This window comes from Balearica regulorum, chromosome 20 (assembly GCF_011004875.1).
Source record: "Balearica regulorum gibbericeps isolate bBalReg1 chromosome 20, bBalReg1.pri, whole genome shotgun sequence".
Lineage (NCBI taxonomy): Eukaryota > Metazoa > Chordata > Aves > Gruiformes > Gruidae > Balearica > Balearica regulorum.
Window position 1 is genome coordinate 791,323 of NC_046203.1, and position 25,963 is coordinate 817,285.

At 40.4% G+C, this 25,963-nt stretch overlaps 1 protein-coding gene across 6 annotated transcripts in view; it reads right to left on the reverse strand.

Annotated features, from left to right (window-relative positions):
- The window catches only part of TSC1 (TSC complex subunit 1), a 28,363-nt gene extending 3,348 nt beyond the window's left edge, over window positions 1–25,015 (reverse strand). Inside the window, exons 1-23 of one of the 6 annotated variants that reach the window (XM_075772594.1) lie at window positions 24,691–24,784; window positions 20,276–20,502; window positions 17,607–17,669; window positions 16,337–16,512; window positions 15,376–15,479; window positions 14,580–14,732; window positions 12,709–12,853; window positions 11,517–11,671; window positions 11,117–11,190; window positions 9,529–9,680; window positions 8,960–9,069; window positions 8,607–8,730; window positions 8,108–8,220; window positions 7,727–7,799; window positions 6,261–6,359; window positions 5,591–6,161; window positions 4,845–4,888; window positions 4,069–4,235; window positions 3,053–3,235; window positions 2,558–2,668; window positions 1,986–2,108; window positions 781–968; window positions 506–667 (exon numbers count right to left, since the gene is read on the reverse strand). In XM_075772594.1, coding sequence (XP_075628709.1) covers window positions 506–667; window positions 781–968; window positions 1,986–2,108; window positions 2,558–2,668; window positions 3,053–3,235; window positions 4,069–4,235; window positions 4,845–4,888; window positions 5,591–6,161; window positions 6,261–6,359; window positions 7,727–7,799; window positions 8,108–8,220; window positions 8,607–8,730; window positions 8,960–9,069; window positions 9,529–9,680; window positions 11,117–11,190; window positions 11,517–11,671; window positions 12,709–12,853; window positions 14,580–14,732; window positions 15,376–15,479; window positions 16,337–16,442 — 2,957 coding nt within the window. In that variant the 5' untranslated portion in view covers window positions 16,443–16,512; window positions 17,607–17,669; window positions 20,276–20,502; window positions 24,691–24,784. Of the gene's footprint in view, window positions 1–505; window positions 668–780; window positions 969–1,985; window positions 2,109–2,557; window positions 2,669–3,052; window positions 3,236–4,068; window positions 4,236–4,844; window positions 4,889–5,590; window positions 6,162–6,260; window positions 6,360–7,726; window positions 7,800–8,107; window positions 8,224–8,606; window positions 8,731–8,959; window positions 9,070–9,528; window positions 9,681–11,116; window positions 11,191–11,516; window positions 11,672–12,708; window positions 12,854–14,579; window positions 14,733–15,375; window positions 15,480–16,336; window positions 16,513–17,606; window positions 17,670–20,275; window positions 20,503–24,690; window positions 24,795–24,968 lie in introns of those variants that run through there. The other 5 variants (XM_075772596.1, XM_075772590.1, XM_075772593.1 and 2 more) reach the window with 5 other exon arrangements.
- Window positions 25,016–25,963: the final 948 nt, after the last annotated feature.

The following is a 25,963-nucleotide window of genomic DNA, read 5'->3' on the forward strand; positions in this document are numbered from 1 at the left end:
ACCTCTTAAGGTAAAGGAAGAGATGTGAACATCTTCCTAGGATTGTGGATCTTTCTTTTACCTAACCCAACCAAGTGATTGCCACAAATCTGCTGGCAGTGCAAGAAATTATCCTGATGCTGTAGCAGAATTTGGTGTAGAGAATAAAGGCATGATCTGAGGCAAGTACAGCACTACCCAGACCTTTAGGTAGACATACGTAAAACAACTACTTAACAATAGTGTAACAATTTGTGGATTAAAGAGACAAACCAGAGGTTTCTCTCAAACTTTTAGTAACAGTTCAGCTATCTTAAAAGTACTTCATGAGCATTTCCAGTCTTGTCGTCACCTCTCAGTAACCTAGGTAGAGTCCTGAAATAAATTCAGTCTGTAAAAGGCAGGGGGGGCAAAGAGCAACAGAAATATTTTGAGATGATGCATCTAAGTGCTAGGAATTCCACAAGGACATCGACTTCCAAGGAGGTGGTCATGAGTCCAGCATATTTTACAGCATCACCCTTACCTTTCTTCTGCTGCTTCAGCTGCTTCTGTTTTCTCATCTTCGAGTTTTTTCAGTAGGCTGCTCTTCTCTAGCCGTCCAAACAGATCCAAGATCTCCAGCTCAAATGCCTGTGTGATTCTTTTCTGGGCCTTGTACCTACTTTCTACCGCTTGCAGCTGACCTCTGAAGAGGAAGAGAAACCAAAATCCATTGGGTCCAGTGTGTCCAGACTCTGCCTCAACTATGACAGTGCACATGGCAATACATAGCTAAAATTCTACACAGGAAACCCCTACCTTGCTTGGATTTTGACATCTTCCAGGTATTTCTTTTGCTCCAGGAAGAGGTGGTCCTTTTTAGCAAGCTGAGATTCCAGTTCAGCTATCCGTTTCTGGGAAGCATCAAGCCTTTGGCTTTGCTGTTGAACACACAATTTTGCTTTCTCCAGTTCTTTCCGAAAAGCAGCGTGCAACATTTCAACCTCCTCAAAGGAAAGAACACAATGTTAAAGTATAATTTGATCGTGTGTTATTTTTATTAATATTTAGATGTGTTTCTGATACTATAAATAGGTACATTTTTAAGCAAGATGGAATAAAAGAAGCTTTTCTAAAAACAGATATAGAAAACTGGATACTCTGAGGATGTACACTATTAAGTTACTGTAAAAATAACTCTACATCACTGGAATTTATTAGCACATTAGCATTCCTTATGAAAAACTCTTTTCAGCAAAACAAACTTGCCAGTTCTGCACTGGATTAGAATAGACAAACTCCACTTTAAAACAATTTTTGCAACATGACCTTCATTAAATACCAGTAAAAGACTTTCTTTTTGGCTTATTATTCACCTTCTTTAATTACTTGCTGTCACGCAGAAACAGTTATATTGTTGTGCAATTTACTTGCTTCTAATTAAAAAAAGGTTTCTTTGAAGTCAGGAAGTAAAACCATATGAACCACAGAAGTTTTAGTAAAGTTAATACTAACTCTTAATAGGAAAATGACTGAGAAGAGCAGGACTGCTTGTTTTAAAACAGCACCTCACAAAAATCTGTAAAATCCTGGTTAAGATACTTCTACAAATTCTAGCACTACTACCCTACGTTATACACTTTCACAAATGTAAGAGCCCAATGTCACTTTACCAGCAATAGTCTGCTGCCAACTACATTAAGAGCACAGCAAGTCTTGGCCTTTGGCAAGAAAAAATTGCTAAGAATTTACATTAGGTGGCTAAAACTGACTTGAGGTGTAACATAACATCCCCCTCTTAACTTTCGGGCACAGGGCACCGAATATATTCCATAAACCTACAGCACACAAAAATATCTGAACGGAAGATTAAATATGAAATCCAAGCCCTGAAAACCAATTTCACACCAAAGTGATGTTATGAGGCATTTCCTTCATTCTGAACACAAGGTTGAGGTCATCATCGAGCTGTTCTCAAGTGAAGCCTTCCCCAAAAGGCCTCCTCTGCAACCCTGTCATCGTACCTTTGTAGTGTCTGTGTGCTTGTGCTGCAGCTGCTCCAGGTACAACTCATTCACCTCTCCAAGAACCAGAAGTTGCCTGTTCAAGAACTCCATCTGCTGTTGCACTGATTCACTGTTGGAAAGCTTTAAAGAGAAATTAACAGAATCAAACACTGGAATGAACAGTTCAGCAGGAGTCACAGCTGACAGGCACTCTGTTCACAGGATATTTTTATAAAGAAGGGACACAAAGACAAGAATCCAATGCATCATAGGTAATAAGTACTAATAATTTAGTAATTATTTAGTAATAATAATTTAGCTTTAACACAAGCTCATCTTGCTCAGTCTGCAAACTCCTACTGTGCAAAAAGCAGCCAAAATGAGAAGTTCCAGAAGCCTTTGAACCAAGTTCAAAGTTTCCTCACCAAAACACATTTGTCTGTGTTTTTATGCAATTAATATCAGATTCTAAGGAACTAAGCACAGGCTTCTTTCAGAACAAGAAAGAAAAAGCACTTGATAAAAATTATCAGAAAAAAAACCCAAACAGAAAGACACAAAGGGACACTGGGAACATTGACTTTTCTTACCTTCTGAGAAACCTGGCTAAGAAGCAATTCAGTGTGACACACCTTGTTGTTAGCTTTCTTTAATTCTAACCTCAGATCTGCAATCATATTCCGGCAGTCTTCCAGCTTGGTCTGTTCAAACAAAAAAAACCAAAAAAAAGCCCAAAACTCACTCAGGGTTCTGAAATTTTAATAAGGACTAGCAATGGCACATGGCTGGGGGGCCGTAACCCCCAGCACTGCAAATGAAGTTACACTGAGTAACTGTGAAAGTTCCCAGACCAGCTAAGAAACTGCATTTTCCTATTTCCAAAGTGAAGACAGGACAAAATAAAACTACAAAAGGATGATGACTAAGTTAGGCATTTCCAATTATGCACTGTCTTATTCTGAATTAGGACAATATCTCTATCAGACATATGTAACTTTCAGATATTCCATGCCATGTTATTAGGAAGGTTATTTTTAAAGCCAGTAAGTAGATAACATAATTTCGTTCAGTGTCGTGCTTCATACCTGCAATTCCTGGCTCTGGTTGTAGAATTCCTCCCGGTCATGCTGCAGCTGTCTGATCTGGCTGTGAAGCTGAGCCACTATATTTTCATGTTCCTCCTGAAACTGGTGGTACCTCGTCTGTTCTTTCTGCAGACTCAGTTTCAACGCCTGGATTTCTTTTTCCTGTAGTTTCAGCTGATCTTTCTGTTAAGAATCCCATACAAAGCATCAGACAAGACACCTGCTTTATCAGTTAGAACATCTGTCCTAAGTCACTAGGTAAGTAAAGCCATCAAGGTTTGGTTTTTTTGGCCGAAAAAGAGATTAAATGGTGATAGAGTGGACAGGCTGAAAACTCAAAGTCCCATCCAAAGGCACAATGAGCAATAGCAGATCCTTCCACTGCAGCTCAGGCTTTTGACAGGCACTTAGGCTTCACAGCTGAAGCAACAGTTCATCTTCCAAAACCTATCTGGAAGTCTATTTTTGACTCTTCTACTGAATTATCAAAAGGTGAAACTGTTGATAGAATTAGCTATAATGTGGAGACAGAGAATGAAGCATGCCTACATCTGTCATGAGACATCCTTCAATGAACTTATAACTTCAAATTTTATCATAGTAAATACCTCCAGAAAAGAACATTGGAGTTTTCAGTTTTTGTTATTACTTCTCAATTGAGGAGTGAAAGGACAATGCTTCTTCAAACAATGCAATAAGGTGTCTAGCTAGGCACTGAGTAACTGCTCCACTAACTGTGAAGCCTTTAACATTATCCAAAGGTAAATGCTGGCAGGGGTCAAGCATGCAGGCATCCACTGATTCAGTTGCCTACCATCAAATAGAAACGACTGGTTTTAATAATCACAATGTACGTAACTCATCCACAATTCATTCCACCAACACTGTCTTTAATAAGGTGAGAAGTGAGGCTTCTTTTTTAATTCAGTAGTACTGAAAGATACTGGCCAAACCAATTAATACTTGTTCTAGCATCAGTGTGTTTAAATCACTGCCAGAGCTGTATCCCTGCTCACCATGGCAGCATTATGTTCCTCCAGAGCTGTTGCTTTAATCACTTTTCGCAAGAGTCGACGGTTCCGAAGGGCATGTTGCTGTCTTTTGAAGCGTTCATACAATAACTGGTTGTGCAGCAAAAGCAATTGGTTACGCAGGGTGTGAATCTCATCCGAAGGGGGAGAACCTGGATCGAAGTTGGAAGACAGAAGAGGTTACTGAACTGTTCCACATACGGGAAATACTTTCTAAAATAAGCAAATTAAATTTCTTTGAAATTCCAACTTAAAAATCTGTCTGCTCCATTTGATCTCCAACACAAACTTAAAATTTTAAACATTTTTCCCAGGGCAACATGTACATGCTTCAAATGGATTGCTCCTTCTATTAAAAAAAATAAATCCAAGCTCACCATCACCACAGAAGCTTAAGAATACAAGATATGACACACATGAAGCAAGAAAAACAATGATCAGTTTTAGATTCAAATAGTATTGAAAAGGCGGAAGGATCTGTTAGATGATCAGCATCACTCTGAAGGGTGCCAGTTCTTAAATGGTCAAAAGCAGAAACGTCTAGAATTGTGGGGAAGATAGCTTGCACTTTTCAAAGATGAAAAAAACATCTCACTGGAACACAGATGTCTTATCTGCTAAGCAGATAAACCATGACTTAATGGAGGGCACTATTTTTCTGCAGCATTAGTCAAAAAACCCATGCAGATTATTGTTTAAGCAGGTCTAATAATAGAGGAACAGATTGCCAAATTGCCAAAACACACGAGAAACTTCCTCACCTCCAAAGTGAGTCCAGTCAGCAGATTTGCTTGGCAGAGACAATCTGAAAAATGAAAATGCAGCATTAACCAGTAAGTTTAAATGTAAAAAACTGTGCAAGTCACTTTAAAATGGAACGCTCACCTCAAAAGAGCTTACAGCATAATAAAAGTACAATGATGGTCAGTCAGTATGAAAAGAATAAAGAGGAACTGTGCAAGCAGCAGGTTGCAAGGGCAGAGAATGGAGGGCATCGTTTCTTAGAAGATGGAGAAAAACAGCATAAGGACAAAGCAGAATACAGGGTAGTAAGATGAAAAGAAGGAATACAGCAGATACAGCTAAACGTTAAATCTGGTTCTCCAGTTCTTGGCTTCATGTACATTAGAAAGAAGAAAGTGTCAATCTTCCCTTGGCCTCTACTTTGTAGTGTGGGACTTAAAGTAAACAAATCTCACTAACAGTGGTACCAAAACCACACTTACAGCACAGCCAGCAGCTCTGCTTCTTCATCCCAAGCTTAGTGAAGGAAGTATGAGTACAATGGTCACAGCCCCTTTTTTCTATCAAAGCAAACACATTACCACTGCAAATATAAAAATCCTCCACCCAGAGCCCCTAGCTCAGTTAATAGTAATGTTTCACAGAACATGGTTTCATTGTAGATTTCCAGACACAGCTGCTTTTCAGGCACAGCTATTAAAATAAAGCCAGCACAAAAACAAATAACAAGAAAGTTTGCAAAGTAAGATTTTCAGTCACCTACTTGTTCAGCTCCTTAGTGTGTGCATCCGCTCCTTGCTGTATCAGTCTGTCCAGTACTTCCACAGGAGAAGTAGAGGACACGCAGTCGTCATCCTGGGTTCCCTTGGCTTTCTTTAGCAGCTCTTCAGTCTTCTTGCCAACAAAGAGGTAGGCAGTCTTTGGTAATGCAACCTCAAAAAGGTGCTCATACAGGGGAGGCTGCCCACTCCCAAACACCACTCTTCTTTGTGCTGGTACTTTGCAAGGGCTGGGAGTGAAAATATTTGTCTCCCCCGAGGTTCCTTCCCTGTTACTAGCAGGGCTTTCTCCAGAGCCTCCACAGGGCTTGTCTATTGGAGTAAATGTTTGTTTGGGTGTTTCCCGTGCACTCTCAGGCCCAGGCTTGTCCAGAGAAGTTGTTAAAGGCTCTGAGGTCTGACTGTGTCCCTGAACGCTAGAGACTACTGAATGGGTCTTCTTTTGAGAGCCTGACAGACTTTCATTTGTGCGGTAAAATGGAGAGTCAAATCCTCCTCTAGGCACCATGTGTTCAGCGTCGGTTGTGATCTCGGAGATCTCTTTAGATATTGCATCTGAGGAGGATAGGAGGGGGGAGCATAATTAGGTATCTTGTATTTCAACATTACAAACACTTCCTTAGCTAAGATGTATGTAAGGATGACAGAAATTACCTTCCTCTCTGTCCTTTTCAGCACTATCTTCAAAAGACAAACGACCTAAAAACTCTGGAAGATCACTTAAGGTTACTGAACTTTTACTACTGGATGTATCTGAAGAAAAGGAAAAAAAAAAAAAGAAAAGTTAGTTGTACAGAAGCGGTTTTCTCCAGCTTTATCGCAGTACAAACCAGAAACCTTTTACTGCTGAAAGGGCCTTGGAATAAGCTTGTCCCTCTTTCAGATACTTCCTCAAAGGAGGAAGCTATCTGAATCCTGTTCCATTCCATGTGGAAACCAGTTCAGAGATCAGTCACAGGTCAGTCCTGTACCCAAAATGCAATTTTGTAAACTTAAGATTTGCTATCACACAAGTGCAGGTGACCACCTCTATGAATGAGGATGTGCTGTTTGCAACTGAACTCATTAAATACATTTTAAAAGCTGGCTTCAGTGGAGAGTGACTACTATACTTCCACATTAGCATTAAACTCCCCTTTAGCTTTTGATCTGGCTATACAGGGACACGGTACTTACCTGAAAAAAAAAAAAAGGAAGTTTAGCCAACTGATGTAATACAAACTTACAATATGTGACTACTGATCAAAAATCTGCAACAGCTGCCAGGGAGATACGCACTACAGCATGCAGGATAGAAACCTCACAGCTTAGTCACAGGTTAGAAACCCAGTGAAAAACCTCACCTGTTTTTAACTTGTAATTCAGAAAGTTCACATTCCACTGTTGCTATACAGCTTTGAATTTCACTATCATCTCCACTTTGAGGATGGTAAAGATTCACAGAATAGAAGTCTCAAATATAGTGCCAAAATCCCTTTCTACAGCTGTCACAGATGTAGATGACAGAGAATGGAAAATGGAATCTAGATTTACCTATTAGAAGCTGAGTTCCTCAACCATCCACTGTTGATTTTAATATTCCACAGGACTTTAAAAAAGTTCAAGTACAGGAATATAATTGTAGATAAACCCCAAAGTTTTTCCAAGAGCCTTTAAAAGGGAGCATCATATCTATCCTTATGTGCAGCCTTACAGTTTGGTCCAGACATGTGACATAAAACTTGTTCAATTAAGACTTCATATACAACTTGTTGCTTCTAATAATAAAAAAAAATCACCCTCAAAGAATCAGCTTTAAAAAAACCGTAAATATCCTTTTTCAGCCTTCAGTATAGATCTGTATATTTAAACATGTATAAGAATGCATGAGGGCCAGTTAAAAAAAAAAATCTGCTAGCTATTTCTGAAGGTGAATAGTTAAAATGAAATCAAAAGCGTCACAAGAAGGTTTTAAGTTGAATCACAGTTAAGGCAGGATCCTGGAACTATGAAGAACGTGGGGAAAAGAAAAAAGGAAGCGAAAAATCTGAGGAAGTGTTCAGCAAATGGAGCATGTGTCAATAAGAACAGGATTTGTTTACAACAGGTTATTGTAATGGGGAGAGGAAAACAGAGTTTACCCAATGATTTATCGCTGTTTATGACATTTTGCTGTCGGTACAGTAAAGGCCTCCCAGGATCTGGTTTGTCCTCCTGAAAAAACAAAAAAAACAAAATGGATTCTTTGCATTGGACATCTGTTGGAAACAAATCTCTTGGACAGTTTCATAGAAAGGAAGTTCCTGCAAGGAGATGGCTTAAATAGCAAGCCAATATAAGAAGTATTAAAACTATGCAACTGGAAGTGGCAATAGTTGTCTGAACTTAGAAGAAAATGAGTTTTTTGCAGTGAAATGCAACATTTTTTTGTAAATCAGTTACTCTGATTTTTCTTTCTGAGTTATGGTCAAGTCAATGAAAAAAAAAAATCAGATTTGTTTGGCAAAATAATTTTGTTATACCTTTTTAGGAGGCGTGGCAGCAGCTGAAGGGAGTGAAACATGTACAAAGTCATCTGAAGTGCAGGATGGAGGAGGAGATGTGGCTGGCGTTCCCAAGGGTGTTCCTTTCCCCCCTGCTGAAAAGGAGGGGCAAAAGTTTTCTCAGCAGACTCCCATTTCCTCCTTTCAGCTGAATATTGTATGTGAAGAACTGGATGTTTAAACACTATCTCAACCATTAACTTGATAAATAGTTGAAAGTGAATTAAGAAGATAAAAGTGCTCAGCTTCCAAAAGGCCTGCGTCAGGCTTTGGCACTTAAGTCACTGTAACCTATTTCCTATCTCAGTGTTGGCATTAGCACTGCCCTAGATGACCAGGTACTCTGTTCACAGTAGTGACTTAAGCCTATCGACTGCATGGTGTGGCATTCCCATTTAAGAAGCTGACAGCAAAATTTACAGCCAGAATTTCTGTTACAATAAACCTTGAAGGCCTAATTCCAAAATTCAGCACGTACCAGATGTGCCAAAAGCTTTGCTGTAAGGTTGTGATGCAGACTGGGATGATTCCAATGGGACAATTCCAGGGGAGGTTGGTGGAGTGGTCATACCACAAACTACAGAAGGACTCCAGATGGTAACCTATGTGAAAGCAACACACAATAAATAGAAATCAGTGAAGCTCAAAGGAACATGTGAAGCACCTGTACCCAGGTTCTGACACAGGAAATCAGATGGGGATTAAATGTGAAATGTACACTAAGTTCTGAAGAATTCACAGTATTTCTCAAACATGAATTTTTAAGATTCTCACAAGAAACTGCAAAGTGCAAAGCATTAAAAGCACGCTGTGCTTTATCTTCTGCTTTACCTGCTGTGGCTCAGTTGTTGGCCGTATTGACTGTGGGCTCAGAATCTGAGGTAGCTGCCCTGGCATGTATGATAGTGTTAGCTGAGGAGTGGAATATGGGGTAGAAGTCCCTGAAAGTTTTAAAAAAAAAAAAGTAAAAAATTAAAAGTATCCTACACATCAAATACAAATCAATGATTCTTCTAGCTAGTAGTTAAAGGCTTTTAGCCAAAACATTTCAAATCCATTCAACATATGCAGTCATAGCTAGCAAACAAGACTTTTCTTCCAGCCCAAGAAAATACCTATTGAATACATTAAATACTACAGCTTTTTTTTCCTATTGGTTCATTGTTTTGCAGCAGGGAGGACAGGTGAGGAAGAGGCAGTGGAAAGGCAACTTTGCAAACATGCTGTACATCTGCATGACCACAGCAGATATACATATTTAATTTTTTTTTTAAATGACAGTTTATTTTCCAGTGCCTAAGAATCAGGCTAAGTGGGATAAATTAGGAAGATGTCTTTTTGCTATAGGACCAGTTTTCCTCCAGGAAATGGGTATTCATGAGCCATCAGGCAGGTCTTACCATAGCTGCTCTGTCTGTCAATGTGATGTTTTAAGCTTGTGCAGAGTTTCCGAGACACAGAGTAATAGCCATCTTCATACGAGGCTTCTGTAGGGTCCAGGGAGATTTTGGCACATTCTATCACAACATCATGAGTTTCTAGTCTTTTCCACCTGCAGACAGTTTTTGGATCCAAGAGAGTAAGTTAGTCAATTACTGTTAAAACAAGAGTTCCTGGAGATATGAGGAATTGGCTTGTAGGATGGCTCATTTGTTCCAGACAGCTTTGCAAGCTCCCAGCCAAAACTGGAACAAGACACCATACAGAAATTGCAACCAGATGACTTGTGAGAGGGGGTCTCAGAGAGGAGACAAACAGCTTTGACATAGAGATCCGTAAAGGTCTGCCACGGAGCACTCTGGAAAGAAGGAACAGCGTACGAAGACTTGGTTGATCCTGAGCTTCAGCAGCTGTAGAAATGAGCTCAACTAGACTCGGAGGTTGGTAGTCAAAATTTAGACATGCCAGCAGTGAGGGAATCTTACATTATTTAAGCAAACACCACCTGCAATGCCAGTTTCGGGTCTGTGTTTTTCCTCTCAAGTTTTGGGAATGTTTTTTTATTATTACTATCTCCTTCATTCTGAAAACTTTTTCTCACTATATTAAGCAGTCAGATTAGATCTGCCCAATATTTCAGAGAATGGAAGTTCACTATAAAGAAGAGAAAGCACAGAAGCCTGTCTATTAAAGGCTGAGTTGCTTTTGAGTGCAAGATACCAAAATCAGAAAGCTTCAACTGGTGGTTTTGTGCCAACTGCACTCCTTTTAGTGGTGCCACCCTCCCCCCTGTCTGGGAGAAGCCTGCAAAACTGAGCACTGTGATATTCAATAGGTTCCCATTTAGGAGTGTTTTCCTAGTGGCTCTGAAAAGCAGGGCAAGAGCACTACTGTGCAGCAACAAGAGTCAATTTCTCCTCTTCAGTGGCTGGGCCTGTGGAGACAAGAGAAAAGCAGCAAGTGGTGCTGCTGCAGGCAAATGAGCCTATTTCTAAAGAAAACTAAATACAGCTGATAATGTTAAGACATACCTGTTAAAAGAATTGATCTGATAACTGAACCAATATCTAGGTACCAAAACAAGACACACTGAAGCCATTTTAAACACTTCAATCCCACCAAGTACTTCAAACAAACAAAAAAAATACGACCCAAACCTTAAGCCAATGAAGCAGGTCAGTGGTAGTTTGTCTTTATTCATTATAGGCAAATTCTTTTAGAACTTTATGAGGATGTTTGAGTCATAAAATTAAGATGTAGTCAACTGTTAAGTAGAAGACAGATTCTATCCCAGACACAAAATGAATTTAGAACCCCAACATTGTTGTTAATGGCCTTTCACAACAGTTTTTGCTTATTCATCCAGCTGTAACCTTGGATGAAGAAAGCCTCCATGTTTACCTGGTGTACCTATGAATACGGGTGGCAAAACACCACTGGCACACACTGTTGCTGACAGAAAAAGGTTTTGCTGTAAGCCTTCTGAAATAATCCAGCTAAAAGCTGCTCTTTTATAGCCTTTCCTAATAGCAGAGTGAACATATATACCTTCGTGGGTCCAGTTCATGGTCCTTAGATCCAGTCACTAATTCTGGATGAATTCGCACATGTTCCATCATTGGCTGGATGAGTAAGAGCAAGAAGAAGTATGTATTATCGGTACAGCATCTTTTGATTGCACTAAACTACACAAAGCTGATGAGCAACCTACTGGTCCCAATAGTTCAGAACATTATATTTAACAGATAAAGCTAGCACACATGATCACGGCTTCAAGAGATGATCTTGCTCCGAACTGAGATTTCAGTCCTCCAAGAGCCTGTTTTTATTCTGTTTTATTGAGCAGCCCTCAGTTAAATCAATGTAGTGTATTAAATAGGCAAATACCTGCCTTTATACAGCTATCAAGTCCTTGTCTCAGATAACACAGAGACAAGCAGCATTTTACCTTGACTACCTCTTCAAAGGTCTCCAAGTTTTCCTTCATACTGTAGTGAGAACGCAGAAAGGAGACAAAATTGCAAGGATACATTCCATAAAGACGATGAAAGAGAGCATAGACACTGGCATGAAGATGGACAAGATAAATCTCTGCCACGTGACCTGGAAAAGGTAGTTAGAATCTTTTTGATTACATTGGAGAAAAGAACAAAACTTCTAAGAATGCAAGCAAAGTACTTTTAAATTTGAAATGTTACTGGAACAAATCTTCTGAGATATGTACAGTCCCTAGCGAAACTGCGAAGTCTTCTGAGAGAACAGGCAACACTTACTCATCAGCTCACAGCAAAACCAAAAATTAAGATATGGACCATTAATTCCAATCAGTATCCTGTCATTCTCAAAGCACAGGATTTTTTATTCAAGTTAAAACCTGAACCCCCCAAGATAGCAAACCAGTTTTCAAGACTGATTAAAAAAGAAAACTAAGGTTTGTTTCACTTCAAAGGTAAAAACTAAAACCTTGTATCCACAAAAAGCAATCACGACAGACTTGAGTCTTACTAGCCATCTTAGAAGTTCCAATCCTACTTGCAATGCAAAATAGCCCTCTAAATAGCATCTCTATGGGCTTAACACAGCATTTGTTCATATAGCAATGAGACACACACATAGATAACGTTAGTGTTAGATATCAAACACCTTACAACAAATTCAGCAAAACCAATTCATCAGAATCAATGCTGTAACTGAGAAGACTAGTTTTACCAACACCTTCCTGACTATTGATGGTTGCACATTAAGAAAAACCTCTTATATGTTGCTTCTTCCCCCTCCCCATCGATACCTGGGAATCTCAAATTCCCAAATGTCTGCCTCAAATGTCAGCATTTTCCCTTCTCTATCCATTAAGATCAATCTCTGCTTTTCACTGTCATCAGGGTAGCACTTCAGTCCAGTGAAAATTTGTGTAGTAGCAGCACCACATGGAAGAATCTAAGATACTTCTAAATTTTGAGGAAAGCAGCATTCCCTGATGCTAACTATCAAAGAACAGAATAGTTTGTGGGCTTTTAAATTTGCTGCATTTAAATAATCTCAGACCATTAAGGGTCTCACAAAAAAAAGTGCTCACCAACTGCATGAGTCACAAGGATACAAGTAAACCATAACTGCATGCAAGAAAGTTGAAATCTCACCTGAATTCTGCAAGCACCAGGCTGAGAGACGCCCGAAGATACCAAAGAAATCATGAAGGTACTGTTTGCCAGACTGAGGAATCATTGGCAACATGGTTATTAGCACTAGGACACCTGTGGTGAGTACTACTACATCTGTGTCAGTCTGCAAGAAGGGAAAAAACCTGCATTAGTCAGTTAAAAGAGCTGAACTTAATTTTTTCCAAGGATGACATGAACATGGTATCATCATCATGGAAAGAGTTCTCTATTTTGAAACAGTCCCTCTGAAACCCACCATAACTTAATAAACCAAGATTATTGTCTCTTTCATCCAGAACAACTCTAAGGAAAAAGATTTGGGATTCTTGCTCCTATTCTGCTGCTTTTCTGTATAAAGACTTGACTTAATTAAAAGGGGAACATCGCCACAGTTCCACAATTAGGTAGGAGAAAAAATCACTGGTATGTAAAGCATCTTACGTATCGCCTGCCTTCTTTCCCAGAGCTAAGCACACACAGCATTCAGAGCCTAAGAAACTGCAAATCTGATCAGGGTGTTAAAGGACATTGGCCAATTACCAACGCAAGGGTCAAAAGCTTTTCTATTAAACCTGTTTGATGACTCTGGCTGCTAAGTATTTCATAAAGCAGTAATTCAAACAATAACAAACCCCACGGCTTACACCAAAAGGGGCGTGGCAGTAAAAATCTTTAGTTAGATGAAACAGTAATAGAGAACCAGACTTTAGGACAGGACACAGAAAATGTTCCAAATTCTTTCCTGGTGCAGTCCCTACTTGCTTCCCCAGCTTAATGTGCATTTCCCTTGGTAGTTCTTCTACTCTGTCAGGACAGAAGTGTAAACAGCACAGGTAAGCCTGTGGCCAGGTGCCACTGAACTGGTCTTGGTATCTCCCAAGAGCCACTCAGGTTGATTGGACATATTCAGTGCTATGGATTTTTCTTCCTCTGTGTAATCTACGGCCTCTATTCTCCCTCGGTCCAGACATAACCTTTCACAGCACATTTCATGTCCATCCGTATGCCTCTGTACACATCCCTAGCACTTCCACAGCTCTGTTCTACTCCCACCAGCTTTCTGACACACTTCACTCCCCTCACAATCAGAGAAGACTCACACTGAAAAGGATAACAGAACTCGTCAGGCATGTCAGGAGTTCCAGTAACAGCACTTGTAGCTGCTTCTTTGGCAGTTACAAATTCATTGTGTTTTTGTTTTGAAGAGCACTGGCACTTGACTACATCATGCATTTTAATTCTAGGTCTCAAAACTCTTTCCATTCTTTATCCACTGTTACAATACTGCACAGTATTATAACTGATAAATTTGCAGATCGGAAAAAACCAAACCACAAAGCATACAGAAACAGCTACGTCCTTGTAATCTAGCACGTCTGTAGCTAAGAAGGGAAAGTCTGCTAATTCCAAGGTAATTTCACCATGGAATAGTCTATTGCATGGCCCATCTACACTGCAAGTAGAGTATATTACCTTACATGCACAAATTTCAGAATGCACTAATGAGAAGCTTTATTTCTCTTTAAGTTCACATTCAAGATATCCATCAACTTCACCGATGGCCCTCTGACTTTAACTTACTTCTAGAAAAGTTTTAGTAAACTTCCCTAACTCAAAGTTACACAGTGACAGCAGCTTTTAGAAACAAGACTGTCAGTAATAACAGGATCAGCACAGAGTATTTAGCTCATGTAATTCCACTGCTGTCAGTATTTAATCAACATTTTATCTCTTCTCACAGCTTAACTGAATAAATGACATCAAAACAGAAAACAAATGCCTTGCATTACAAGTATGTATGTTTACATCCAGTGCACAAGTGTTTTGTGGACACCACTGACAATTCTTACCTTGAGACATTTAAGTAATGAAAGTAGGAGAGGTGCTTGAGAAAGCTTATGTTTCCAAGATGGTTGTCGTCTTATCACATGTCCCAGCAGAGAGAGAGTGGGTAAACGGGTAGCAGCTTTGCTCATATATTCATTAATTTTGTCCAGTAGGTGCTGATAGAGGATTTTGCAGAGGGTGGTAGAAAAAGGAAAGGTATTTATATTTAACTGGTATATATTCTTTTTCACCAATCTGTATTCAGCAGTTTGCCATTGCCAATTATGGAAACTATGGGCATTTTACAAATATACAGGAAAGCAAATAAAACCCAGCAATAAATTTAAGTCTGCTGGTAGCAAAACGCAAACTATTCAGTCCAGAAGCAGTCACTGCACTTCAAAATGTTTATCGTAAATAAACAATAAAAACATTCTGGTCAGCAGAAGTAAAACAATTTGTAGTGCCATTCTCAATCTATTTAAAAATCCTTAATTGCTCTCAAAATACCCAATTTGTTTTAGACTAACACATCTAGCACTGAACAAGCAGCAATAGCATTGCAAACAGACAACATTAGTCCTCAGAAACCTTTCATTTATAGAGATTCTTTGCTGAACTAGGTCAGTTTAAGCAACTCAAGAAATGGAGACCTTTGAAGTTTTTTTTAAAACTTAACTACTCTTACTACAGAGATACTACACCTCTACAACAAGGTAATTCTATACCAGAACGGAAAAACAGAGTTCTAACAGATGCTATTTAAAGGCTGCCCCAATACCAGGCTAAAATCTGCCATACTTAACAAGATCTTTTTACCTTGTCATGAGGCTCTTGCAGTGTGGACAGTATATGCAGTGCCTGCTGAGAATTGGTTTCCAAGTAATAGTCCACCAGGTTGTTCACAAGCATAGGTCCACGGTCTATCAGTTTGTTTACAACAAGAAAAAAACCAAACTATTCTTAATACACTAAAAATGAAACATTTGTGCAAGGTCCCTGTAACAACTTTTTAATAACTATTACACAATTTATAACATACATCAATATTTAGTGTTTACCAGACCTCTAGGAAAATGAGACCTCTTAACTACATTTCCTAGTTCCTAACCATTCAAGCAATTGCATTCAGCTCAGGGGAAGTAACTAGTTTTTTTAATAACTAGCAATTACTGTCTAACATTAAAAACCTAGAGGTAGCTGAACTGCAAGAGTATTTTACCCAGTACAGGTAAAGTGTTCAGGAATAACTTTACATTCTCTCCCTTCAGCAGATAGAAGAGAGGGACAAGGACACTGACAGTGCTCTCTCACTCTGAAAAGGCTCTATCAACATAAGGCATGCCTTAATAGCAGCAATCATTTTTTTTCAGGAAAGGCTGGGTCTGTTGTTTTGTTGGGTTTTTTTGTTGTTTATTTTTTGAATGAACAAAATCCCACTAGTTCCCATAATGTGGATGACACCTAATTCTTTCTAGATACACTTGACAAAGAAAGTTTCATCGGCTCACAACTTGAGGTTATACCCCAGGAAAAGCTACTCATTTTATAATAGCATTTTAACAATTACATAACAGACCTTCCAAGAGGCATGCCATTAAGCAGAATGGACTGAAAAGAAGCCTCAATCCTTAAAGCAATTTCAAACCCAAATATCAAGAGTTTCTTTCAAGTTGCATTTGCAAATACTGTGTTTGATAGAGAAAATCACATTATTCTGCATTATTCTTATTGGTGTAAAAGCAAAACCCTTCCTCGAATTTTGTAAAAGGATACATACCACAAATGAGATTATCTTTAAACGCAGCTGTTATATCTTCCAGGACACCCAGAATTGGAGAATCCAGCATTGAGAGGAGCTCACCAACATGGCCTTGCTGTGCCATGATGCACGTACTGACATGAATGTGGAGGTTAAAATTTTAGGAAGTTCCTCATTGGTGCCTCTCTACCAGACTGGGAGAGAAGAGAGAGCAGATGAAGGAACTTTCCTTTTTCCCTTTCCATCTTAAATCTCTCATCACTTCCCTATTTCTTTTCTGCAGTATTGCCCATTTAACACTGAAAGGATTGCTAGAGTTTACACACCTGCAATAAAAGCTGTAAGAGAAAAGTTTCCAAAGAAGCCAATGAGTGACAAGCAAGGTTTTCTTCACCTTTTTAAAAAAGGACATTAATCTGTTTTGCGGAAGACCTCAGCTAGCATATACAGACTGACAGACCATTCTGTTACCGTATTTTTTTAATTTGCTCTCCAGGTCAGTTAACTTAGACTAAAGTTTTGAATAAAATGCAAATAGCTTCCTGGAATCACTCCATTCTCACTTTCTTACAGAAATTCCTCCTCAACCAGCCTTTCAAGTCCTTCACATAGTGGTCTACGCTCTGGAGAAAATATGCATCCTTGAGATCCTTCTCCACTCCTGTGGCTAGATTAGAAATTCACTGCCCTCGGCCTTGCATTATTGCATACTAATAGATTTGTGCTCTAATATTTGCAATGTGGCCAAGCTGCAGCTGTGAGGAAACTCAGGTTTATTACAATTGCTATTTCTCGGCCACCCTAGTAGTGCATACTAAATCACAAGCGTAGCAGCACAACATACCTTGTTTTCACATGTATAATTTGTGAGTAATATATTAAAAACTTTGCAGTGCAAAAACCACAGAGATTATTAAATGCAACAGTGTGCAGATAACATGGCTGGTCAGCTTCACAGTATTAAGCAGGAGTAAATCTAAGCCATTTCAGGCTTTTAAGATTATTTCCTCCCATGTACCAGCAAGGGAAGGATTCAGGTATCACATCCATGTATCGATCACAAAATGAATCAAGTTTTTCCTTCATCCATAAGAATCCTATGCTGAACCTTTCCCAGTGGCAAAAAGAATCTGGCTTCACATCACACCTAATTTTATTAGCAAGGGTTTCTTCTTTCCTTCTACTTCCAGCTAGCATACATTTTTGACTTCCTCCATGGAAGGTAAGACTGACACGTACCAAGTTTACACACAAGATTTTTTTTTTACTGCAATTGTGTATACAGCACCTGTTCTGTGGACGAGCTGAGCTTCTGTCTGCAGTGCTGTGAGCCACATGCATTTCATGATCACTAATAAAGAAAAAGCACAAAGTTGTTAATAAAAGGCACAATTTATTTCTCCCTTATGAAACCTTGTATATTCAGAAGAACATTAAGGTCTTTACTAAGCACAGCAGAGCTATGTACCTCCTGTGAGAGGAAAGTCAGCCCTTAGTTTGAAAAACACCAAAAGGTGTTGCACAGTTGTCTTTTCCAGAATTGTCCACAGGTTAAGCTGTGCAATTGCCTCCAACTAGATGGCTTTCAAAAGATCGTAGTTTTATACTGTGAACCTTCAAGTTTTATTTATGGTAAGTAAAGTCTTACACACAAAGAAGTCCTCTTTTATCCTACCAAATTCTGAACCTAGACTAATTACCATAATTGTTTAGGTCTTTAGATTCTAGTCAAAGCGTTGATAGACATTAGACAAGGACCATATATCAGTGCTCTATTTGAAATGATAATGCTATAATTACTTATATATGTTGTTAGTTTCTTGAAAACTTATGTTTAACAATGTTACTGGATAGCAGGGGTTAACCTGTCTACTAGTAAACTTTGTCATTTGCAACATACCACTCTAGTTGCAGAACTGCCCAAGGTCACTTTTATTAGGGCCACAAGACATCAGCTTACTTAATCTGGCACTGATTGCAAATTCAAAGGTGATAATATGGCACCACTCACAACAGGCATTGCATTAGCAACAAACTTTAGTAATCGCTGTTCCAGAACATAACCCCCCCCCGCTTCAGCCCTTCAGTTTTCAATGATCATAGCTCCATAGCTGAACAGTCCAAATAAATTTTCAGTTCATCTACAAGCAGCCAGCAGAGCCTGCTAACTGAAGTGTTTCACATTTAAATGCTATTTCTTTTCAAGTTCCATGCTGGCAAGACCTGAAAAAACTACAGATTTAAAACTGGCTGGTAGCGTAAGCAAGACTTTCAATTAAAGATAATAAAATAGAAACTTGGGGTGAGGAGGAGATAGTCTCTTTTTACTCAAAACCAGAATGGATCTCTGCTCTCCAGAATGATTATAGCTGGGATTTGTTGTGGTTTGGGGTTCTGGTTTTGGTTCCCCCTCCACACACACACAATGTGCAGACTTCCAAGCTTCAACTTCTTCCTCAAAGAGTTTGCTGTTTAGAAGGCAAGCAATATTCAAAGAGTGACACCATCCTTTCAAAAAAACTTGAAAGCCACTCATCCGTGCAACCTAAGGAGTCAACTGACTCATTTTCAGGAGTCAACTGCTTTTTTAGTTTCTAGTAACCACTGTAATATTTAATTTACTAAATTTCAGTTATACTGAGATACCCAGAATGCATGCAGAACTATACATGGGGAAATAGTTTAATACTATCTATTCCTTTATTTCTGAGAACACTATCTTTGAGACTGTAAAGGGCTTGCTAACATAGGTGCCCCAACTTCTATCAGGATACAGTCTCAGCTATCGTTAAGCAATAGATTCACCAGCTTCCTAAGCAACATGAATTAGTTGTTTAAAGTCTTGTTAACAAAAGAGATGCATGACCACACCCCCAAACCAGCTGCAAGCAAAACCTGTTTTGAGAATTAAAGCAGCATAAATGCTAGTCTCTGCTTTTTTACCCCATAAAGACCTTGTCAACTCTCTTTTCTTTGACTCCCTGCCCCCACCACAATGAAAAGAATGCTTTTATTCCTTACTTTCCTCTAGCTATGCTACTATACTTGCACCAGATCTTCATCACACCACTAAAAACCTCAACAGCAGGTTTTACTAATTCTGATATTGCCAGAGGAAAAACTATAGGATGGTGAAATCAAGAAACATGCCTTTGCAGACACTCTGGATGAGTTCTGGACGTCAGGTTCAACTTTATGCTATTGGCCTGATGGCACACACAAACACTACAATCAGATAAAAGCAAGGCTGATAACACAAGCTTAGCTGCAGGTAACTATAATAATTTCCCAAGCTCCCTGAACTAATTAAAACAGATGGCCCAAGTGACCTAGTGCCAATAAATCCAGCATAGGTTAAATAAACTTGTCAATCAGTCAATAGCGCACTGAAGTACTTTACATAAAGTGGAGCAACCTCCACTCCAAAAGCCAGTATTCAAAATATTAATAAAAGTATTTCAAACCACATCTACACATAGGTACTTCACTAGGTGGAAAGTTTATCTGCTGAAGTTATATAAACACTAGTATAACGTTGTCACCCTGCTATACACAAATAGTCACATTTTTAAAAAAAAACAAACCACAGCTTTCTCGATGCAGGATCTCTTGTCAAGTCATTTGTAAGGAACAAATTTGAAATTCTAAGACTAAGACTAAGACTGAGATCCTCTAATCATATTGGGTCCATGATGCCCCACACAAATGAACAAACCAGGGAATTCCAGTGATAGTCTTAAATCGTGTCACACTTAAGCCAAGACAGCCGAATAACTAGTTTACAGGCAACAGGCTTTTAACTTCAAACGACACAGTGTTCTGGTAGATGAAGTACAGTTCCCAGGGCGCATGGTGTCAGTGTGATTTATGACCAGTCCCATCAGTAATTTGTGATGTGATTTTCAACTCTTGTAGATAAGGAACTCAGGATAGGCCAGGTTAAGGAATTTCCATTACCTTGTAAAACAGTGAGATCATCCATTGAATGCCACAGTATTTTGTATCTGGGACTGATAGAACATGTGTGGCAAACAGGAACTCCCTTAAATCTTCACAGTATCACATCATGATCACGTCTTTCTTCTCAAATACACAGTATACAAGATGAGTCTCTTTAACACTTCCATCCCTAGCTATTGCAATCATGCCCCTGTTAGAAGAATTTCCACATCCCGGCAGCCACACTTGGAAATGACAGGGTTAAAACAAAGTCAGTAACATTTCCACGTGGTTTGTCTCACTGATTCTTCACTAACTTTTAAAATTAGTTTTATCTAAAAGATCCAAGGTGCTCGACAGTTAAGAGTGAAAAAAACCTGTTTAAATATCTTTTAAAATGCAACATTTTAATCTCACTGGAAGATAAAACACCAATAGCAAACTTCTTATTCTCATATTCAAGAGCTTTCATAAAGACAAATTTTAGTAAAAAATATTAATTTTAAGTACCAATACAAGTTTGGAGCCAGCTTAGAGGAGAAAAAGGAGAAGCCAACAAGCCAAGAACTAATTTGTTTAAAAAAAAAATAAAAAAAATCAGTAGCCAATTTAACCACAACACAATACAGTTAAGCTACAAACTCAAGACAAAGGAAAAGACTGTAAAAATATTAATTGGAAAAGGCTAAATGGAGAAAGAGATAGCAGAATATTTCAAAAGATTATTACTTCTGTAAGTATTTCTGTCAAGAGATGTTCTTCTGTTCAGTGTATTTTTATCTCAAGCCAAATGAAAAAGCAGCTGGTAGTGCCAGTTATGCTTCTCTGAGTGGTGGGGAGGAGGGGGACACACTCAACATACACGCACACTCCTCCCAGAACGTCCTTCACATTTGCTGTAACAACACAGAAATTCAGACACCAGAACAACTTATTCTGGGGGGTGGTGTGTGTGTGATCCATATCAGCATTTCATCCCTCTTCACTAATCATAAGTTAAATTTGGGGCATGCCAGTCAACGGTTATCCACCCCCTCCCTCCCCACCAAGAGAAAAGAGGGATTTCAACAACTAAGACCACCGCTGACAGCAATGAAGTGAAGCCAGACCTCAAGATTGACACTTTTCCCTCTGATTTCTACTGCAAGTAAAGTAAGGTGCTCAGGTACTGCTTTGGCAGAGGCCATGAATGAGGACAGAAGTATTTTAGAGCAATCATTGTTTTCAAAGAAAAATTCAGACTGACAACAAAGCAGCCCTTCTCAATGAAATCTTTGAAAAGTTTGTCATGAAAGGGTAAGCCTCACTCCCTCCCATCCGATATACAAAAATCCCAGCCTGTTTTACACTTCTTTACAATACTCAACTTTATATTTTCTTCACAGGTATACCAAACACTGCCATTATAGAAGTGACACAAGCAATGAATGAGAAGTGACAGTAGGGAGAAAAAACACTGGTGGCAAGAGGAAAGTAAGCAGCTGATTGCTCCCTTTTTTTGCCACCCTGAAATTATAACTCTAAACACTTTAAACCTCAGTTCAAACTGATCATGACAATTGGCAGTACAATTAATTTATTTATTCATTTTTAAAGAATGAAGGTGTCTGGCTTCTTCCATTAGTCCATATTTTTCTGGTTATATTAAAATCTGATATGAGACCCCATTCCTAAACTCAATAATCATTTATAGTTATAACTCGATATTATATACATTCTTATGTACTTTGTTACAGGTGCTTAACTGATGCAGGAACAGCAAGATCACAAAAACCCAATAACCCCAAACAAAGAGAGAGAATCATATTCAGCAATTTTTAAGATTCTTTTCAAACTATGCTGTGCTAATACACTATGCTAATTGCTACCCATCAAATTTCTGTCAGAGGGAAAATTGCTTAAAAGCAACGCATGCAGAAAAAAGCCCAAACACGGTAGGGCTGACATTTAACTCTTTGGCAGAAGCCATGCTAATAAGCCAGTTACTACATGAAAGGGAATCATTTCAATTCCTTACACACAACCAAGTATATTAATAGCAAATAAATAAATAAGAACAAGCACTGTTTTTCCATGCCAATTTCATTAACAGTACACAAGGAAAATAAGTTCAACTAAGGAATATTTTTAAAACTATGAACAGGTAAACAGAGAGCTCTAGACTTTGCAGTAAGACAAGGAGCAAGACCTCCTAAATCTCTGCAGCAGTTCTTCTACCACCAAGAAAAACTTTTAAACATATTCCAAGAATTAGGCTGCAATTCAGTAAATCTTGAAATCACTGCAAACTACCTAGCATACTCAGTCAAGGCATTTTAAGTACTCCAAGCATCGAAGTAGGCATTACACAGAACAATACCAAATGATGTGTAGCTTTTTAATGAAAGCCAAGAAAGAATACTACCCAGGAAAGTGATAGCAGTCCACCACTGCAAGAAATTTGCTCTATATCTTAATGTGCTACCCAAAGAAAGGCTTATGCTAACAAAGGAAGTATTATTCCTTACCCTCATTATGTTGATTAAACTACATGAAAATATAGCAGCTACATACCAGACTGAGATCCTAATATTCTTTCAAAAAAAATACACCTGTTTGCAACATGCCATAAGATCTGGTACCCCCGCCTCCACCATTAAAAAGTGCTTTATTTGATTTATTATAGAAGGTATGTTTTCCAAAGATATACATATATATTTAAATGTTTTTGCACACATGTATGCATGCATGTGTATTATAAGCTATTCAGTTCTTACAGACACTGATTTGGTAATCACATCACCAGCTCATATAAGGTGCTTGGCCACTGCAAGAATTTCAGGGATCGGTACAGGTCAATATCCCAGCAGTCCAGCTCTAAATTGGGCCAGCATTCATTTTAAACTACAAATAGTTACTAAAGTCACATGTTTGTTCAAACACCAAAACATCTCCATTTGGACAGTACATCTCACATGGGAACCCTTTAATAATGCTACTTTTTATCAGTCACCATAAAAGCAAATTCTCAAGTAACAATGAGTTAAGGAGCCAGGATTAAATACAGCCAAAGATAAAATCATTTTAATTAAAGCTTATCTCATGACATATTAGATATTCTGACTATATTTTCATCTGAGTAAGTCCGTGCAACTCCTCATAAAGGCAATTTAGTACTGGGTTGACTAGGCTGTTAAAAAAAAAATCCTAAAAAAAAGAACAAACGAACAAACAAAACCAAAGTGTTTTACCAATGAAAGTATTTTAAGCCCATGATTTTATTTTAAGCTTAAGTGTGGCATAGCTGTTTCTGATAAGCAGAGTACCCGATTGCTGCTTAGCAAAGTCAAGTCAACTGCAGACAAAAGTATGTATTCCCAATGCTTGCACTAATTATTAGAACTTCCTGAGTTTCCAAAGATTCAGTTTCTAGTTGTTCATACATGTAAACCGAAGAGGATTTTTTCCACCTAATGGGATCACTTCAGTAGCACTTTGATTATGACAGATTTCTAACAACTTGCCACAGAAGTTAATGTCAGAAAACTACAGGATCAGACCAGACGAGGAATGAAAACCTTCTGTATTAGCATTCGCTGAACATTCTCTGGAAACAGCAGTTCTGCACACAAAACCTGATCCCAGTTTCTGTGTCATTTCTACGGGTTTTGAATCATATACTTCTTTAACCATGTTCTTCCTTTCACAGATTGCCTTGTAAAAGACTCATTAAAAAAACCCCAAACAACAAGGAGAGAAGCACTGACTAAACTGATAAAACAATGATAGAGGCTGCATCCGTAGCAAACAAAGGGTGAAAACTTCAGAACTCTAGTCCTCCAAGTTCTTTGTGATAACAGGAAGCAAAATGTTTTCTTGTAAAAGTAAACAATATCCTGACTTCACATTACCTACCCACGAGCAAGGAAATAAGAAAAGCCTTCCTCAGCGAGGGGACAGACTGTTACCAACTGCTGTAATGCCTAACCCCGGACGAGGGAACCTCCTCAGCAAGTGACTGAGGCAGAAGTCTGGAAATCGTTATGGAGCGTTTGAAACGGAGGTGCTCAACCTTTTCCGATAAATCGCGCAAAATTAAAGAGGCGCGTTGGCTGGGGGGGGGGGAGGGGGAGGTTGGGGGGGGCAGCGCCCCCAGCCCCCCCACACGCTTCGGGCAGCCCCGCCGCGGGGGGGGCGATGTGTGTAGCGACCAAGAGCAAGTTTGGCTGGGGGGAAGGAAAGGGGACGGAGGGGGGAACATCGCGCCCCCCCCCCCCGCCAGGCTTTACCCTCGCCTTCCCCATCCCCCCCAGCCCCTTCCCTTTCTCCCGCCGCCTCCTCCCCGAGTCTTTTCTCCCTGCCTCCCCCCGCTCTCTGCCTCGTTCTCTCCGTCCCCCCGTCTGCCTCCGCTCTCGCCCCGCTGGGGGAGGAAGGAGAAGGCCCAGAGCACTCACCTCTCCTTCTCCTCCCTCAGCTGTTTACCACTCAGGACTCCTCTAGCCCACAGGGCGCCGCCATCTTGGCCCTGCCTCCCCCTCCCCCTCCCCCTCCCATTCACAGGCCGCCTCTCCCCTCGAATCCCTCCGCCGCACAAACTAGTCCTACCCCACCGCCTCACTGTCCCCTCGCCCGACGCGGCACCGGTCCCTCATCGCCCCGCTTGGGCCCTTCCCTGTCAGGGGCCCTTCTCCCCGTGGGGGAGACGCGGCAGGGGAACAGCCGCTGCACCCACCCTGTCTCCCTCGGCGGACGTATCTCAGCACGGGAGCGATGCGGTCCCAAAGAGGTCGCGTGATTCTGGGGGCGGTGCCGCGAGGAGCCCCGGGCGGTGGGTACGTCACGCGGGGCGGGGCGGGGCCGGGCGGCGGCCGGTAAACAAGGCCCGGCCTGAGGGGACGGCGGCGGGCGGGGTGCGGGTCTGTCAGCGATAGTCGCCCTGTGGCGGTTCTCGCTCCGTCCGTGCTGCTGGGCTGGTGGCGGCGCTCAGGGCCCGGCCCGGCCCGGCCCGGCCCGGGTGTGGAGCGGGACCCCGGTGCCCGCGGGAGGCCCGGCCGGCCGAGGTTGCCTGTACGGTGGCTCCGCGGGCTGCGCCGCGAACCTGTTATGCGGACTCCTGCCTGAAGGCGTTTTTTAAAGTGCGTGAGTGTGCTGAAAGGGAATAAAGCAGTCTCGAGAGTCCCTGTGTGTGTGTGGAGTGGCGGGACGCGGTGCGCCGCGCTGCGGGGTTGTGGGGGGAGGCGGCAGGGCAGCCCCCCGGCTCTGCTGGGTGAGTGTGCAGAGCACCTTGTGCCGTCCTTCTGTGGGCCCCTGAGCGCTTCCTACAGGCCGTGGACAAGGTTTTTTTTTTTTTTTTTTTTCTGAAATGCAGCAACTATATGCCATAAACCATTCCATCCTTCCTTCCAGATACGGTTTATTTTTCTGTGTGGAAAATGCAGAGTTTAGAAAAGAAGAATGGAAGTTACCTCAGGGCAGGTTCTCTGGCCTTCAGTTCTGTATGCCACACCAACAGGTTTTCACCTCAGCGTTTGAATCCCCAGCCTGGTGGAGTCCTGGCGTTTCTCATCCTCCAAGGAGGGGGATGCACCGGGGGTGCTGGTCTGACTCTCCGGTCTGTATGAATTGTCCTCAGGTGCCAGCAGAAATCACGGACATTAAATTTGAAAGGTAGAAACTAAGTGTTAAGAAAATAAAAGCAGATGAGAACCATATCTGAGAAGTACCGGT